The 19,163-nt window shown below is 29.8% G+C and overlaps 2 protein-coding genes across 3 annotated transcripts; one reads left to right on the top strand and one right to left on the bottom strand.

The window, feature by feature from the left end:
* Positions 1-344: 344 nt before the first annotated feature.
* On the bottom strand, positions 345-12,043 carry LOC134830745 (kinesin-like protein KIF21A). Of its 2 annotated transcripts, XM_063844315.1 has the most exons (10): positions 11,963-12,043; positions 11,384-11,610; positions 8,333-11,326; positions 8,018-8,096; positions 7,869-7,960; positions 7,652-7,807; positions 5,497-5,641; positions 5,138-5,430; positions 1,118-1,765; positions 345-1,054 (listed from the first exon to the last, which is right to left on the bottom strand). In XM_063844315.1, the coding sequence occupies exons 2-10, from the start codon at positions 11,425-11,427 to the stop codon at positions 958-960; spliced, it is 4,548 nt and encodes a 1,515-aa protein (XP_063700385.1). In that variant the 5' UTR covers positions 11,428-11,610; positions 11,963-12,043; the 3' UTR covers positions 345-957. The 2 variants fall into 2 exon arrangements, with proteins under 2 accessions (XP_063700385.1, XP_063700386.1); XM_063844316.1 differs by lacking the exons at positions 345-1,054; positions 1,118-1,765; positions 5,138-5,430; positions 5,497-5,641 and adding an exon at positions 7,192-7,531.
* Positions 12,044-13,324: 1,281 nt separating this feature from the next.
* On the top strand, positions 13,325-18,087 carry LOC134831461 (protein bicaudal C). The gene is made up of 6 exons (XM_063845190.1): positions 13,325-13,468; positions 13,539-13,908; positions 13,964-14,475; positions 15,067-16,273; positions 17,186-17,371; positions 17,427-18,087. The coding sequence occupies exons 2-6, from the start codon at positions 13,557-13,559 to the stop codon at positions 17,468-17,470; spliced, it is 2,301 nt and encodes a 766-aa protein (XP_063701260.1). The 5' UTR covers positions 13,325-13,468; positions 13,539-13,556; the 3' UTR covers positions 17,471-18,087.
* Positions 18,088-19,163: the final 1,076 nt, after the last annotated feature.

The raw sequence follows: 19,163 nt of genomic DNA on the forward strand, positions 1-19,163 counted from the left end.
AAATTTCAATTGGAAATATCTTACCTCAACGATCAAAGGATCGATCTATTAAAAACCTAACCTAAAAAAAAATAAATATACTTAACCAAAACCTAATTTATAAGAAAAACACAAAAATTTTCATTGAAAAAATTAATTAATCTCTTGTTTATTCAATTTGTTATTTATTCCTACGTTCTAATTGTTTTTTTAGGCTAAATTCCCTGGAAATACATTTAATTGTTTTTTTTTGTCTTTTTAATAATTAAATAATTATTGTGCCAGTTAAACCGGTTAAATTTTTAATATGTTTCGATTAATAATCACTACTAATTAATTATGTCTTTTTAGTTTTTTTTTGTTTTCACTTGTAATTTATTTGCAATAAGTTAGAATTCGTTAGTGTAGTAGTATAATAGTTAAAATTCATCTATTCTAGTTCAGCCATTCAAACTTCACACACAAAAAATAGGCATAAATTGTTAAAATATTAAAAGTTAATGTTCATAAATAATAATATATTAATACTTTTTTAGCGTATTATTCGATAAATAGGTTGTTTTATTTTTAAAGTAAGGTATTTTAATTAAGTAAAGTTGCTCGATTAGTTCAGTTTGAACGAGATTTCTTGAGAATTATAGGTGAGAAATACTTCTAACAATAATATTTGATTTTTGGATTACATTTTTTTTCGCATTTGAAAAATAATTCAAATTAAACGGGTAGAAAACGTGCGTTCTACCGCGAACGACAGCCTAACTAAGTCTTTTTTTGTGGGGAATTGGTTAGTTTTTCTAATTCTAAAAGTGTAAATGATAAATTTTAGTGGATTTTAATCAAAATTGGAATGTTTACAACATAAATACTATATGTTAATATCATTTTTTAGCAGGATTAGTTATGAAGGATGGAACACTTCCTACATTTATCATTAAAATAATTGATTTTTTTGTTCTTTCAGTGATTGTGTGTTACTTCTTATCGCTTATAGTTATTGTTGGAGTTGGAATTTGACTTGACAGACAACAATGAGTCCACATTTTCAGGTAATTTCCAGATTTGCACGCTACCGTTGCTGTAAAAAAATTAAAAATTTCATTAAAATTTGAAATTTTTCATCAAAAAAATAAATTTTTACCTCGACGCTGTGAAGAATCTCGTGTCATTAGCAACCAATCCGCTAATTGGATTGCTCGTTTTAACTTCCGCAAGTGCATCGCACGTTCGAGCATCCCAAAGTCTCATCACGCCTCCTCTGCAAGTCGTCAAAAGCATATCTCTGAACATCGCCATGCCCGAAATCCATCCTTTATGCGCATTATTGATGGATAACTTCAAGTCGCCGCTATCCAAATCCCATCGTTTGATGCACGTATCGCGACTTCCGGAGAACAGTTCCATCGATTGTCCGTCATTTGCCTTGTCTGTCGCAAGCAAAACTTGAATTCCGTCATAATGGGGCGGCAAGAGATTGAGCGTCGGATAAATTAGGCCTCCAGTTTGCGGGATTTCGAATACTTTGATGTAGTGATCTTTCGATCCAGTTGCCAATAAGTCAGTTCCTGATGCGCTGCGCCATGATTCGAGACACATTACAGCTGCTTGATGACCTCCTTGAACTTTTCCAGTGCACGAAAATTTACGTAGATCCCAAATTCGAACGCGATCGGATGACGCTGCTGTATAGAGATTGCCTGTGCTGCCAATGATCATTGCGGTAATTGGAGATTCGCCCGGTTGGAGGGCGGAAATGTTCGCTGTGCCTGACATTGTGTTGCCAGAAGAGCTGAAAATTGAGAAAAAATCATTAAATTTGACAAAAATTGCTTTGACACAGTTTTTGACACAGTTTTTTTGCTCTTGATTTAGTTTTTAAAACAAAACTATGTCAAAGAAAAAATTTTTTGGCAGTTTCAATTTTTTGGCAGTTTTGAGTTATAAAATGATTAAAAATGATAAATTAGAGCCCTTTGACAAAATTTGGAGCAAGATTTGGACACAGTTTTGACACAGTTTTTTTGCTCTTGATTTAGTTTTTAAAACAAATGAAAAATTTTTTTTTCAGTTTCAATTTTTTGGCAGTTTTGAGTTATAAAATGATTAAAAATGATAAATTAGAGCCCTCTGACAAATTTTTATCCATTTGGAGCAAGATTTGACAAAAATTGCTTTGACACAGTTTTTGCTCTTGATTTAGTTTTCAAATCAAAACTATGTCAAAGAAAAATTTTTTTTTCAGTTTCAATTTTTAGGCAGTTTTGAGTTATAAAATGATTAAAAATGATAAATTAGAGCCCTTTGACAAATTTCAATCCATTTGGAGCAAGATTTGACAAAATAGCTTTGACACAGTTTTTGACACAGTTTTTTTGCTCTTGATTTAGTTTTTAAAACAAAACTATGTCAAAGAAAAAATTTTTTTTCAGTTTCAATTTTTTGGCAGTTTTGAGTTATAAAATGATTAAAAATGATAAATTAGAGCCCTCTGACAAATTTCAATCCATTTGGAGCAAGATTTGACAAAATATTGCTTTGACACAGTTTTTGACACAGTTTTTTTGCTCTTGATTTAGTTTTTAAAACAAAACTATGTCAAAGAAAAAATTTTTTTTCAGTTTCAATTTTTTGGCAGTTTTGAGTTATAAAATGATTAAAAATGATAAATTAGAGCCCTCTGACAAATTTCAATCCATTTGGAGCAAGATTTGACAAAATAGCTTTGACACAGTTTTTGACACAGTTTTTTTGCTCTTGATTTAGTTTTTAAAACAAAACTATGTCAAAGAAAAAATTTTTTTTCAGTTTCAATTTTTTGGCAGTTTTGAGTTATAAAATGATTAAAAATGATAAATTAGAGCCCTCTGACAAATTTCAATCCATTTGGATCAAGATTTGACAAAAATTGCTTTGACACAGTTTTTGACACAGTTTTTTTGCTCTTGATTTAGTTTTTAAAACAAAACTATGTCAAAGAAAAAATTTTTTTTCAGTTTCAATTTTTTGGCAGTTTTGAGTTATAAAATGATTAAAAATGATAAATTAGAGCCCTCTGACAAATTTCAATCCATTTGGAGCAAGATTTGACAAAAATTGCTTTGACACAGTTTTTGACACAGTTTTTTTGCTCTTGATTTAGTTTTTAAAACAAAACTATGTCAAAGAAAAAATTTTTTTTCAGTTTCAATTTTTTGGCAGTTTTGAGTTATAAAATGATTAAAAATGATAAATTAGAGCCCTCTGACAAATTTCAATCCATTTGGAGCAAGATTTGACAAAAATAGCTTTGACACAGTTTTTGACACAGTTTTTTTGCTCTTGATTTAGTTTTTAAAACAAAACTATGTCAAAGAAAAAATTTTTTTTCAGTTTCAATTTTTTGGCAGTTTTGAGTTATAAAATGATTAAAAATGATAAATTAGAGCCCTCTGACAAATTTCAATCCATTTGGAGCAAGATTTGACAAAATAGCTTTGACACAGTTTTTGACACAGTTTTTTTGCTCTTGATTTAGTTTTTAAAACAAAACTATGTCAAAGAAAAAATTTTTTTTCAGTTTCAATTTTTTGGCAGTTTTGAGTTATAAAATGATTAAAAATGATAAATTAGAGCCCTCTGACAAATTTCAATCCATTTGGAGCAAGATTTGACAAAATTAGCTTTGACACAGTTTTTGACACAGTTTTTTTGCTCTTGATTTAGTTTTTAAAACAAAACTATGTCAAAGAAAAAATTTTTTTTCAGTTTCAATTTTTTGGCAGTTTTGAGTTATAAAATGATTAAAAATGATAAATTAGAGCCCTTTGACAAATTTTTATCCATTTGGAGCAAGATTTGACAAAATTGCTTTGACACAGTTTTTGACACAGTTTTTTTGCTCTTGATTTAGTTTTTAAAACAAAACTATGTCAAAGAAAAAATTTTTTTTCAGTTTCAATTTTTTGGCAGTTTTGAGTTATAAAATGATTAAAAATGATAAATTAGAGCCCTTTGACAAATTTCAATCCATTTGGAGCAAGATTTGACAAAATAGCTTTGACACTTTGACACAGTTTTTTTGCTCTTGATTTAGTTTTTAAAACAAAACTATGTCAAAGAAAAAATTTTTTTTCAGTTTCAATTTTTTGGCAGTTTTGAGTTATAAAATGATTAAAAATGATAAATTAGACTGACAAATTTTTATCCATTTGGAGCAAGATTTGACAAAATTGCTTTGACACAGTTTTTGACACAGTTTTTTTGCTCTTGATTTAGTTTTTAAAACAAAACTATGTCAAAGAAAAAATTTTTTTTCAGTTTCAATTTTTTTTTATGCAGTTTTGAGTTATAAAATGATTAAAAATGATAAATTAGAGCCCTTTGACAAATTTCAATCCATTTGGAGCAAGATTTGACAAAAATAGTTTTTTGATTTAGTTTTTAAAACAAAACTATGTCAAAGAAAAAATTTTTTTTCAGTTTCAATTTTTTGGCAGTTTTGAGTTATAAAATGATTTGATAAATTAGAGCCCTCTGACAAATTTTAATCCATTTGGAGCAAGATTTGACAAAAATTGCTTTGACACAGTTTTTGACACAGTTTTTTTGCTCTTGAAAAATGATTAAAAATGATAAATTAGAATCCATTTTTTAAAGTTTTTAAACTATTCAAAGAAAAAATTTTTTTTCAGTTTAAGTTTTTTTAAAATGATTAAAAATGATAAATTAGATAAAAATCCATTTGGAGCAAGATTTGAAAAAAACAAGTTTTTTTGCTCTTGAAAGTTTTTAAAACAAAAATGTCAAAGAAAAAATTTTTTTTCAGTTTCAATTTTTTGGCAGTTTTGAGAAAATTGACAAAAATCCATTTGGAGCAAGATTTGACAAAAATTGCTTTGACACAGTTTTTGACACAGTTTTTTTGCTCTTGACTTTTTATTTTTCAATTTTTTGGCAGTTTTGAGTTATAAAATGATTAAAAATGATAAAAATCTGACAAATTTTAAAAAATCCATTTGGAGCAAATTTAAAAATCGCTCTTCCGGTAATTCATATTTATTTTTTTAAATATTTTTTTTTGCAAAAAAAAATAAACAAATTTGAAGAAAATTTAAAAAATTTTTCATTTTGAGAAAGTAAATTTAAATTTTGATTTAAAAATGCGACTAAAATAATCTCTTACCATAAAGTTTTCACAGGTTTTGTCGTACTTTCACGCAAATCCCATGCCCGAATAAAGGATCCTGATGCGGAAAACAGCAAACTATGCTCCGTACTGTACTCGACAGCAACTACAGGTCCCGGATGCAGCGATAAACAACCATAAACGATGCCTTTCCTCAAATCCCATAACTTGACAGTGCGATCTGCGGATGCTGTGAGCAATGTTTGATCAAATAATACTTTGATATCTAATACTGAGCTGCCATGTCCTTCGACAACGTGCGTGCAATAAAACGGCGAGTAAGTTTTTGACTGAAAAAAAGACAAAAAAATTAAAAAATTTTCATTTTAGCTCAAAAAAATCATCGAAAAACTTACTTTTCCAACAATATCTCGTATTGTACCTCCGGGAACAGGATCAACTTGTCCCGCGCCGAGTCGAGAAAAAACATCTACGTTGCTGTCCTCGCGTGAAAAGGCTCTGCGATAAACTGGCGGCGATGGCATCATCTCCGTATCCTCACTTCAGGTCGATTTTTTTTTGGATTTTTTTTTGTGTGTGATTTGGTTTATGGCGCAAGCAGGCAGTTAGTTAGGACAAAAGACAAATATATAGAAGCAGTACGTTAGTAAAAAAGTGAAAACATGAAAAGCCGATGAAAATTCGTTCCAACGGAGTTAGAAGGAATTCTCACATTAAAAAAGTCATTAAAAGCGAAATTCCCATCGTCAATGAAACCCGCATCAAAAGAATGTCAAGTTTAGGTAAACAAAACCAAAAACAAACAAGAGAACCACCATCGAAAATTATTTTAACAAATATTTATTTTGTTCGGCGTAGATTAAATTACTCATTGACACCCATGCAAAAAGAAGAAAAAAAATTTTTGTGAGTACGCAACTATTTGATGATCGGTAGTGTTTCCCAAAATTGTTGTATTATAACTTCATTGAGCCATAAATGGCAAGTGAGACAAATATCATGCGTCGCTTGTGAATCTGTTAATCGTTAATAATTTTTTTTTTATTGTGAAAAGTGACGAAATGAATGCTTGTTTGCTTGCCAAGTCATTTGTTTAGTCATCCGTTAGCCCGTTCCGTAAAAGGAAATGCATTCTTTTTTGCTTTTTGGTCACTTTTGTAAGAAACAGAAGGCTTGAATCGCAAAAATTGGATCGGCGGGACTTGCGTAATGGATATAAAAAGAGAGATAATAAAAAAATGACAGAATTAATCCGAGACAATAAATAACTTTAATGAATGTCTAATAATATTATTTAATAATAATAATTGACTTTGCTTGTTAGTAAAAATATTATTAATTCCATGGTCATTCCAACTACATTTTAGGTAAAGACAAGTGTCTTAGTTTTTTTTTTGCATATAAGGCTAAAGCAATTTGGACAAATGTTTCATTTATTTTATCCCATTAACCTTAATTCACCCGAAAATTACGAAATTTGTTTAAAAAATTAACTTAATTTGAGTTAAAAATATGATTTTTTTAAAAAATAATAATTTTTTGACAGATTTTTAATTAAAAATTTGTAAATGTCAATTCAAAAAATGACCGTTAAAATTAAAAAAATTTTTTTTTTGTAAATTTGAAATTTTTTGCTAAATGTTTTGATGCAAAAAATATAGAAATTAATTAAAATTTTATTTTAAATAATAATTTTTTGATAAATTTTGAAAATTGAAAATAGAGTAAAAGAATTTTGTAAAGATTTTTTTTCAATTAAAAAAATTATAATTTTTTCAAAAAAAATTTTTTTTGAAATTAAAAAAAAATTGTAAATTTGAAATTTTTTAGAAAATATTTTGTTGAAAAATTTAAAAAATAATTAAAATTTTGTATAAAATTATATTTTTTTGACATTTTAATGTGAAAATATTCAAAAATTTTATAAATGTCAATTCAAAAAAAAAAAAACAAATGCCCGTTAAAATAAAAAATATTTTTTTTTTAGTAAATTTGAAATATTTTATAAAATATTTTTATGAAAATTTAAAAATTAATAAAAATTTTGTTTAAAATAATTTTTTTTTTTTTACATTTTAATTTAAAAATTTTATAAATGTCAATTCAAAAAATGACCGTTAAAATTCTAAAATCGCATTTTCGTCGATTCAAACTTAAAATTAAAATATATTTCGATAAAAATTCTTAAAATTATCCAACCGCAACCATATTTTTCCCATTCCCCCTTAAAAATATGAAACATTTTCCTTCATTGCTTCAGCCTAAAATCTATTCTTTGTTTTCTCTAACAACCAATATAATAATATAAGGTAAAATTCAAATCAATAACAACAAATATAAAGGAAAATAATGAAAAATGTAAAAGCAAGAACGTTCTCGTGGCAGCAAGTTTGGACCCATTCTACGAGACTATCTCTTGATAGTCAACAACTGCGAAGAAAAAAGTCAGAAAGTTGCTTTTTAATAACTTTCATTCACTTTTAGCGATAATTTTTTCGAAAAAAATTCTAAATAACTATTTTGACTTGAAAAAAATTAATTTTTACTTACATTCCAGGCGGCGTTTTCTTCTGAAGACTTCTTCTTGGGGTCCTTGGCGAACCTGGCGTAACAGCAGGCGATATTTCGTAATTTTTACGTGCCAATAATGGAGATGGAGTTGCCGTAAATGTGTTTTGTCTTATTAATGGAATTGATGACATGCCCCTGAAAATAATTTTTTAATCAAAAATAAGAAAATTTCAAATAAAAATTATTTTTTACGTACTTTAATGAACCTGGAGCACTCGGAACTCGCGACAACGGGATAAATTTGGAAGCATCTGATTGCGAAATTGCAGGTTTTTTGTCATAATCCTCCTGAAAATAATTTTTTAAAATTAAATTCGTGATTTAAAAGATTTTAAGAAGACTTACGTTGTTGCCAGAGTCTCCAAAAAGCAATTCCGATGGAAGCGCTTGTCGTTTTCTTTGCTTTGAAGAACGAATTGACTCACTAAATTTTAAAAAATTAATAAAAAAAAATTTTTTAGTACAAAAATTTTTTGAAAAATGAAAATTTTGTTGGAAATTTCTTCTAATTTTCGTTCGCTACGATGACTTCAAATAAGTTATTGTTCTCTAAAGTTCTTTCTTCTTCACAAATTTCTTCATTTTGTGTTTTCTCACTTGATTTTTCAACAAATTATGGATTAAAAAGATGAATTTTAATAAAAAATTAAATTTTCTTACGTTTCACTTGGATTCGGCGACGGACTTCTGCTCGAACGATTGCTTTGTGGTAATTTTCCCGTAACGCTATCCGTCAAAAATGTCCCAAATCCGTTATCTTTGAGCATTCCCGTGCTATTAGACATCATCAAGCTAATATTATCGATGTCAATCATGCCCTCGCCAGCTCCGGAAGCACCCATCGACCCATTTGTGCTACTTTGCAAGACATGCGCCAACAATTGCTGCTGAATATTGCTATCCTGTTGCACTTCATTAAGCAACGCTTCGCGTTCCTTCAACCGAATTTGCGTCAATCCGTTGTCACAAACTTGCGAAATTGACGTTGTACAAAGGCGCTCAAGGAGGAATTTCGCTTCCTCAATACTGCGTACGTTATCGATGGCATTTTGCAACATCGCTTGTTCATTCACGGATTCTTTGCCTTCCTCGAGCTCCATTATCGAACTTTGGATTTGCGAAATGTTTTCCTGAATGTAATTCAAGTTCGCGTTGATGGTGTCTTCTTCGGAAATCAATTCCGGGGTCTCTTGAACGCGTTTTCTGCGTTTAACGCTTGCCAAATCGCGTCCCAAAGTCTCACGTTCTTCAATTAGGCGTTCAAGTTCTCGCGCTAATTCGATAACAGCTTGTTTATTTCGTGCCGCGCGATAAATAGTGCGTTGCAAATTGTCCCATTTGATCTTTGTGTGACGCGCATTGTAAATTTTTGGGGTTCCCGGCACCGAAGATGAGGGCGAAACGCGTCCCGCTGCCTTTTGTGATAATTTTCCGCCACGCTGACTCTTCCGTAAGGCACTTACTTCCTCCGTTTTGCGTCGCAAAACTTGATCTTTGGCAGCTCCTTGTGCTTGCAGGGACTTGATGAGACTCGATTGCTTCCGTGCTTCCTTCCGCAGTTGCGCAATTTCACGAACTTTACGATTTTCCTCCTCTTTGTGACGATTACTTTCGCGTTGCATCTCCTTCATGAGGCGAATTTTCATGGATTTCAAGTCGGAAAGCTCCGAACGAAGGGATCTCATTTGCGCTTCTTGTGCCTCGAGTGCCCGCTGTTGTCTCAAATGCTCTTTTTGAGCAGATTGAAGTTTTCTCAGCTCTTTTTGCATGCCACTAATCTTCTTTTCGTATTCATCCCGTACTTTTTTAACGGAATCCGAGCCAACATGGATACTTCCGCCCATATTCGCTAACACCTGATCCCGTTCCTTTTGGGTATTCATAATTTTATTATTAAGTACCGTCAATTTTTCTTCGTAATGTTGCTTCATGACCATCATTCGTTGCTGCGAAAGCTCCAATTGCTCAATTAACTTCGTTTTTATCTCAATATCCGATTGAATGTCGGCAATTTCAGCTTGTAACTCGTCAGCTTTGTCTTGCGAATCGGAATCCGAGTCAGAATCGCCACTTTCTGCCGTTTCTGATGCCGGGACGACGCCATCTTCGGATAATCCAGGCAACGAACGTGACATTAAAATCTCCCGTTCCTTCTCCAGCTCCTTTTTGGCGAGATCTATAACGGATTTGGGCTCTTCCGTGATGAAAGACATCGTACTTGCCTTCATGACAGCGGGATTTGTGTCACGTTGCTTCTTCAGCTGTTGATACATTTGCTCGGATTCGATCAAACGAGCTTTTAATTTCTCAATTTCGCTCAAATAACCGGCGACAACTTGCGTCATCGAATCTTCCGAGTCCCCGGTTGCATTCCAGTTGGCGATTTGTTTCTGCGCGAGCAATTCCGCATTTTTGTCCGTGAGACAATTGACCGTTTCTTGCATCGCTTTGAGACGTTGATGCAAACGTTTGTTGTCCGTGATGAGCATCTCGTTTTCGAGATATGTGTCGGAAATGTTGCTATTTCCTGCTGGATCTGCCATGCGTTTGCCTTGTTTGTACTCGAGCAACTCCAATTGTAAGGCGGCGATTTCTCTACGGAGCGACGCGATCGTTCGCGAACTTTGGTCTTGATTAATTTGAACTTTATTCTTGATGTTTCGGGCACGATTCGCGTATTTTAGGGTGTTTAAGGTCTCCATGAAGTCTCTGTCGCTGGGCGAAACACAAGCAATCATCACCGTTTGACTATTTCCGCCGAGCGAATCTTGTAACAAACGTGTGAGTTTCGAGTCACGATACGGAATGTGACTAACTTTCTTACTTTTGTCACCCAAGGCGGAAATAACGTTGCCCAATGCGAGCAATCCGCAATTAATTGAAATTCCTTCACGTGCTCGTTCGCCCGTTGCTCCTGTTCGCTTCAATCTTTCCGATCCCGCGAGATCTACAAAGTGAAATTTGCTCGTTAAAGTCTCCAAATCGCCATCCGGAGCATCTGTTTCTTCCACAGACATCACTCGTTGACGCCTCACGAGAATTGTAAAGACCGCATGACTCCGCGACGATTGTTCATTCATGTTGGTCGAAGCAGTTGTGCGTGCCAAAGCTCCCTGTTGCAAGCAACGTAACGCATCTTGAGGTCCCGTAATGGATTTTATGGTCGCCCCATGGATGGAAATGCCGCCGGAAGTGTCTTCGTGAATTTTAAAAGTTTTTCCCTTGCTAAACGGATCCAGCAAATCATTTATGTCTTCGTTATAGAGCTCCATGAATTGCACTCCCACGCTAAATTGCGTCGCGTCGTTCAGCTGCGAACGTTCAATGCCCTCAAACAGATGACGAACCGCACGAGGGATGATTCCAACGAGTTCTTCGGGTATATCGCGCTCGAATCCCGTTCCCATTGTGTAAGTTTTGCCAGATCCGGTCTGACCATAGGCAAGAATTGTGGCATTATAGCCTTTTAGCGATCCCTCGACGAGATTATGAACGCAATTGTCGTAAATTTCGCTCTGTTTGGAAGTTGTGTCGAAGACAAAGTCGAACGTGAATGCCTTATCGACGCCCAAAACGACTTGCGGTTCGCCCGGAGTGACTTGCGTGCAAATGCGACACATGTCGATCAACTCGCGCGATATTTGGGGACGTATTCTATAAAAAAAATTTTTTTTTAATGGGAAAAGGGCAAAAAATTAAGGATTTCCTTACCTAACGGCGACTCGTACCGTCGTATCTTGATCATCATCCGACATTGTTTCTGGTTAAAATAAATAGTAAATAATTCAGTCTTGCTGTTGCCCAATTTTTGACACCTACGATGCGATTTGGTGTACGAAAAAATGATCAATAACGTTCCACGGCACACACACACACACTTTCGGGTAATGTAAGTGTATAATAATTAAAACGCAACTACATTTATAAAAAAAAACAACCTGTAACAAAAAATGCAAATTAATTAGATAATACGGGCCCGTCAGTAGAACAGGTAGTGAAAAAAGTGTGTGAAATGATGCAAAAAGAAGTTGGTCTATTATTGCAACGAGTGTGTAACGAGACACCCACAAGAACAACAAACACATCAAGTATCGATGCAATTCACACAGCAGATGACCATATTTGAAAGAAACCCTTTTTTCCGTCAATTCCCGTCAATTGTCGAACAATTTGGAAAATCGAATGTGAATTATGCGGATTTTATTGCCCGATTTTGACTTTTTTGCATCACAACACGACGGAGTAATACGAAAATTGTTCGTTTTGGAGATGAATGAGTGCTTGGCTTACCGTAACGAGACTTAATGATGAATTAAAAAGAATAATATCGCAGCGATTGGTATCTTTTGTTTTGGAGTGTTGATTGAAGGCTGTCGAGTAAGGTAACCAGATGGTTTATTTTTAGGAGAATGTCCCCGATTTTTATTTTTTGAAATGAAATTTGTACGAATTTCGTTTATTTTTCATCAAAATTTGTTTAAATTTGATTTTTTTAAATTTTAAATAAAAAAATTAATAAAAATTTTTAATTAAAATATAATTTTTTTTTTTGACAAATTTTGAAAATTTTCATTATTTTTTTTAACAATATTCAATGACAATTAAGGCAATTTAAATTTTAAAAAAACTATTAAAAATAATAAAAATTAATTATATTAAAATATTTAATTAAATTTAATTAATATTAAAATAATTTCAAATTAATTTAAATTAAATTATTATTTAAACCAAATATTCGTAAAATGAATACTTTAAAAATTTTTTTCAACTATTTTTTCTTATACTTAAAAAATTCTTTAGAATTTCTTATTCAAAATATTTTATTAAATAATTTTAAAAAAAAATATAAATTTTAAAAATTCTTGAAAAAGTTTTTAAATTCTTCCTAATTTTTTGTGAAATTATAAAGAGAATACATATATAAAATTTAAGAAAATGATACATTTTTTAAAAATAAGAAATATTTTTAAATAGAAAATTTTATTATTTCTTTTTTCAAATTAAAAAAAATTATTTAACTTTAAAAATTATTTTAATATTTTATAAAAAAAATTATTTAAAAAAATTAAAAATTTATTTAATAAAATTTATAATTAATTTATTTAATTATTAATATTTAATAATTTAATAAAAATATCAAACATTTAAAATTTCAAAAATTTTCAAATTTCAAAATTCTTGTTCAAAAATATGCAAAATCTTTAAAAGTTTTAATATGAATTTGTTTTAATTTTATTTTTATTGTCTAATCGGTAAAATATGCATTTAAAAAAACTAATTTTCAAAAATTTAAAAATAAAATTAATTTAATTTGATAAATTTGAAGAATTCAAAATTTTTAAAATTTACATTTTTTTTTGAAATAAATTTTATTTATGAATTAATTAATTTAATTGAAAATTTATTAAATTTTATAAAAAAATTAATTGGTTAATTTAATTAAATAAATGAATAAATGTTAATATTTTTGAAATCAAAATTTTTTTAAAAAATTAAATTTAATTTTTTTTATGTTTAGAAAAAATTGTAAAATTTGTGTCCCCAAATTCGATATGAAACATGTATTCACCGTAACGAGCAAATGTCAAAAATGAATAATTTTAATACGCCTCAACAATTTTATCTGAATTTCAAACGCAGAAACGCCTCATTTCAAAAAGTGATCGAGACAGGCTCTTAACGAACGCATCAACATTTTTTCCGTATTACTGCTGAAATCACGCATTTTCTTTTAGTAATTTTGTAGAAATTAGGTCTGAATTCGTTATTTTTCGTTTTTCCTTTGGGGATTTCTCGGTAAGTGTTGAATTTTCCAAATTTTTCTGTGCAAATGACTCCACGTGGTAAATTTTTTGCTGGATTTCAGTCGAAAAGTCATCGTAAAATGGCATCGTGTGCCACATTTCCGCAGATAAATTTGCAACCGCCCACGGAGGAACAACAGAGTGATACGCGGAGCGAAAGTTCGTCGCTCGACAGCGACTGGAGTGACTTGAAATCCATTGCGGCGCAATTGGGAGTCACGGATTTGGATAACCTCTATACGGAACGCTTCAAAATCGATCGTCAAAAGTTGAGTGACATGATAAAAACGGAAGCCTACGAGGATGGCGGCGTCAATATTGCCGAGCAATTCTTCACGAAAGTCATGCAAGAGACTCTCACGCACATCAGTTGGCCGTGCCGCTTGAAATTGGGAGCAAAGACGAAAAAAGATCCGCATGTACGGATAATTGGTGAGAAATTTCAGGCTTGAAATTGAATTTTTTCACATTTTTCACGCATTTTCAGGTCACAAAGAGGATGTTTTGCAAGCAAAACACAAAATAATGACCCGATTGGATTCGCGTGGCAATCGAGTGATAATGAAAATGGATGTTTCGTACACGGATCATTCGTACATCATCGGAAAGGGGGGCAATAGCATCAAGAAAATCATGGAAGAGACACGAACGCACATCCATTTTCCGGACTCGAATCGATCGAATCCCACGGAAAAAAGTAATCAAGTGTCGATTTGTGGCGAAGTCGAAGGCGTGGAAAAAGCAAGATCCCAAATTCGATTATGCACGCCGTTGCTGTATTCGTTTGAGTTGCCAATTGTGGCAGCGGGAAGACCGCAACCTGACAACGAAACGCCCTTCGTGAAGGAAATCGAACGAGAATTCAATGTGCAGATTATATTTAGCAGCAGACCTAAATTGCATTCTGCCCTCGTACTCATCAAGGGATCCGAAATGGATGTTGCCAAAGTGAAGGAGGCAACGAAACGACTCATTAACCTCATTTGCGGGGAGATTGCAGTAAGTTTTTGCTCTGAAAATTGACAAATGAAACCCAATTGATTTTCAAATATTTGAATTTTAAATTAAAAAAAAGTAAAAAATTCTCAAAAAATTAATTTTTACTTTTTAAATTAAATTTTTAATTTTTCTTTATTTTTTTTTTAATTTTTAAAATAATTTTTTTTTCAAATATTTTTTTTTAAACTTCATTGAATTAATTATTTTTTTTTTAATTTCTAAAATTATTTTTTGCTTAAATTTTTTTTTACAATTTTTTTTTATTTTTAAAATTAATTTTTCAATTTTTAAAATTATTTTCTCATATTTTGCTTAATTTTTTTTAAATATTTTATTATAAATATTTATAATAATTTTTTAAATTTATTTTTAAAAATTATTTAAAAAAATTAGAAATTATAAAAAAATAAATTTTAACTGTTAAAAATTACTTTTGAAGAAAAAAATTAATTAATTTAAAAATTTTAGTAATTTTTTAAAGCAAAATTCTTATAAGAATTTTTTTTCATAAAAATTGTTGACAAATCTATTGGGTTTCATTTAAAATTCTTTCGAAAATCGTTTTAATTTTATGAAAATTACCCAAAACAGCCTCAGATCTCAGTTCACATGCAACTGGAAATCTCGATTCAACATCACCCGATCGTCGTTGGGCGCATGTCATCTAATTTGAGAGAAATTATGAACAAGACAAGCACGAAAATTATGTTCCCCGACGCCAACGACGTGAATATCAAGCCAATTAAACGATCTCAAATCACAATTACGGGCACCATCGAAGGCGTTTATCTCGCACGTCAACTTTTGATCGGAAATTTGCCCATTGCGCTCATTTTCGACTATCCCGAAAGCAATATCGACACCGAATTGGTGAACAAACTCATGTACACGTACGACGTTTTCATCGCAGTGCGTCAAAAAAGTCGTCAAAGTACGTTATGCATCATCATCAAGGGCATCGAGAAGTTCATCAGCAACATTTACGAAGCTCGTTATCAGTTATTGAAGATGTCAGGCCCTCGTGTTGTCGCTGAAATCCCTCCGACGTACTTTAATTTGAGTGATACGACAAATCCGCGTTCAAATTCGATCGTTTCTTTGTTAGCGGCGACTGCGACGAATAATTTGCAAAGTTTATCTCCGCTTCCGCCGATGAATTGGATGAATGCAGGCTTTCCTCGTGTGTCTCAAAGTTACAATGTTACTTCGACATCCATGCCGAACATCTCGAACATCAAGGATTTCCGTCATCAAAACAACAACAACAACAATAATCATCATCATCATCACACAATTGACAAAAATCACAACATCTCGCCGCGAAATATCAGTATTTCGAGTGGGTATCAGAGCATCAATTGCAGCATGTCGTCGTTGGAGAACAACCTGTTCAATGCGCCCTCGGACAAGGATTTGGAACCGTCGTCGAAAACGAGTGACAATTCGTTCAACGATTCCTCCGATAACTCAACGACGCTAAATGACTCGCTCATCTTCAACTTTGATCGGCGCATTATATCCGGGTATAATGCCATGAAGAGTTCCCCGAATGAACGGGAAGTTCGTACGCCGACGCGTCATTGGCAAGGCTTGGGATTGAGTCGAACGTCGCCGTATCCCGTTGAACAGGCGCCAAATGTTGCTGGCGGCGCAGATGATTGGCCCAAACGTACTTCTTCTCCCTTTGCGATGACAACTTCGTTTATTGATACCATTCCGAAGCCGCAACGTGATCGACTTTCGCAGTACAATGACGTCATATCGATTTTGGCGAACATCGGATTGGAACATCATATTCGTAAGTTTTTATTTTTTCGTTTGTTTTTAATAATTTTCATCTTTTTTTTTCTAAAAATTTTCTTGATTTTTTAAATTATTTTCAAATTATAATTTTTCAATATTTAATTTAATTTGATTATTATTTTTTTTAATTCAAAATTTAATTTTTAAAAATTCAATTAAAAATTTAATTATTTTTTTCATTTTTTTTTTAATTTTTTTTACGTGCTTTAAAATTTTTTTTTCTCTCAAAGATTTATTTTCATTAATCCAAATTTTTCAAATTTTTGAATTAAAAATATGTATATATTTTTTAAATTAATTTTTATTTTTTTTTATTTTTATTAAAAATAATTTTTGATTTTTTTCAATTTTTATTTTAAAAAAAAAAAATATTTCAAATTAAAAAAATTAATTAATATTTAATTTTGAAAAAAAAATATTTTTAATAATTTTATTATTTCATTAAAAATTTAATTTAATTTTATTTTTTTTTTAATTCAATTTTTTTTTATTCTTATTCAATTTAAAAATTTTTTTTTGCGTGTTTAATTTTTTTTTGTAATTATCAAAGATTTATTTTCATTAATTTAAGTTGCATTATTTTTTTGGCTTTCTGAGCGCTTTTTTATTTTTATTTTTTTTTTCAAAATTTATTTTGATTTTTTTTCTTTAAATTTTTATTAAAAAAGAATTTTCAAAAATTAAAAAAAAAAATTTAAATCTTGAAATTTGTTTTGAAATATGGAAAATATATATTTTTTTTAATTTAAAAATAAAATAAATTAAAAAGTTAAAATTATTTTGAAAATATTTAAAAAATTCGAAAAACTAAAATAATTTTAAAATTTTAAAAAATTCATATTTGATGAACACATGATTTTTTTTTCTTATTTGAAAAAAATTCTTATCAGAAAAAATTTTCTTTTAGAACACTTCATCAACGGCGAAATCGACTTGCCCGTTTTCGCCACACTGACTGACAACGACTTACTGAATCTCGGAATCAAGACACTTGGAGCTCGACGTCGCATTCTCATGGCTGTTCACGATGTTGCTGCGCGACAATGCAACAGATCTTCTCCCTTCGGATCGACTTCCGTCTTTTCTGGCTCAGGTAATTCAAAAATTTCCCATAAAATTTCATTTTTTGAAAAAATTTCGCATGTTAGCTGCTCCGGGCGCCGAACGTCGAGGCTCAACTGGAAACATTTAAACGACAATTCTTGCGGAATTATCGTTTATTTAATGTAAACTCATATAAAAAAAATCTTATTATAAATTTACCTTATAATTATTAATAATTAAAGATAATTAGCATGAAGTTATATTATTATTACTGAAGTAGAAAATAGAAAATTTTAGACTTTTTTTGTAATGCAGTTGCTGTTTCATGCATTTATTTTTTATGACAAAAAAAAATTAAAACGGAATGAAATTTTCGAAACTCAAACAAGTTAACGGGAGAATTTAAATTTTTCTATGGATTTATTTGGCTCTCAGTTAAGAAAAAAATTATGAACTGTTTAGTTAAGTTTATGTAATTTTAAGTGAAACAAATCGACTTAGTTTTAAGTGCATTCGAAGTGATCAAGGAAAAAAAGGATTTTAATTGAAACAAATTGTAATGTAAAGTCGGTTAAGGTATTAGACAGCAACTGCAAAAAATGTCATTTTGTATTCTAGTTATTAGTTATTTATTGTTATTATCAATATAAGCATCAATGTGTTTGAATTTTGTAAATTGAACAAAAAAAAAATATTGTTAGTTGTTAGTTATTTAGTTGAGGATGAAAAAAAATTATGAATAAAAATTGTAATTTATGAAGTAAAAAAAAAATCATGAAATCAAAAAAAATATTTTTTAATATTTAAAATTTTTAATTAAAATAATGTAGGTAGGTAAAAATATTAAAAAATGAGAAATTTTTATTTTAAATTAAAAATAATTTATTTTTATAATTATTAATTAATTTATTTAAAAAATTTATTTTAATTTTTTAAAAATTTATTTATTAATTAATTTAAAATATAAATTTATGAAAAATAAAAAAATTGGTAAAAATTCAATAAAAAATATAATTTTTTTGGAAAAAATTAAAAATATTTTATTTTTCAATTTCCCTCAGTTATAATTTTCTTTTCGGATGGCAAAATTTAGCAAATGAAGGCTTAAATTTTTAAATTTTGGATTCTGAACTAATACATTAAAATTTTTGAAAATTAGATTTTTGTTAAAGATCAAATGTAAAATTCAATAAATATTCTTATTTTACACTTTTTTTTAAATTATTTATTTATAAATTTTTTTTTAAAAAATAAAAAAATATATTAAGGCCGCTAAAATTTTTCGAACTTTATCCCAAAAAAAAAAAAAAATAAAATAATAAAAAAACAAAATTTCAAACAATTTTTTAAAAATAATTTAAAATTGATGTATTTCAAGCTAATTTCAAGTAAAAAAATTTCATAAAAAAAATTGTCAAAAATTTTGAAAAATAATTTTTTTGAAAAAATTTTTAGAGAAGAAAATACATGTTAAATTTCGTTTTTCAATACGAAGATTCTTAAAAATAAAAATTTAAAAAAAAAAAATTAAAAATTTTTTAAAACTCCTTGAAAAAATATGAAAAAAAAAAACGGTCAATTTTGATGATTTTTTCAACTTTTTTTTTATTTTGCCCCATTGGATTTTCCACTTTTGAAATGGGGCATGGGACAAAAAGTTCAAAAAAAATTGGAGCGGCCTAAATAAATTTTAAAAAATTATTAAAATTTATTTTAAAAAAATTCTAATATTAAGCCAAAAATTAAATTTTTTATTAAAAAAAAAAATTTTATTTTTTAATTAAAAAAAATTATTTAATAAATTTTAAAAATTTGAACCAAATAAAAAAAAAAATTTCACA

The sequence above is a fragment of the Culicoides brevitarsis genome, chromosome 2 (genome assembly GCF_036172545.1).
Source record: "Culicoides brevitarsis isolate CSIRO-B50_1 chromosome 2, AGI_CSIRO_Cbre_v1, whole genome shotgun sequence".
Taxonomy (NCBI): Eukaryota; Metazoa; Arthropoda; class Insecta; order Diptera; family Ceratopogonidae; genus Culicoides; species Culicoides brevitarsis.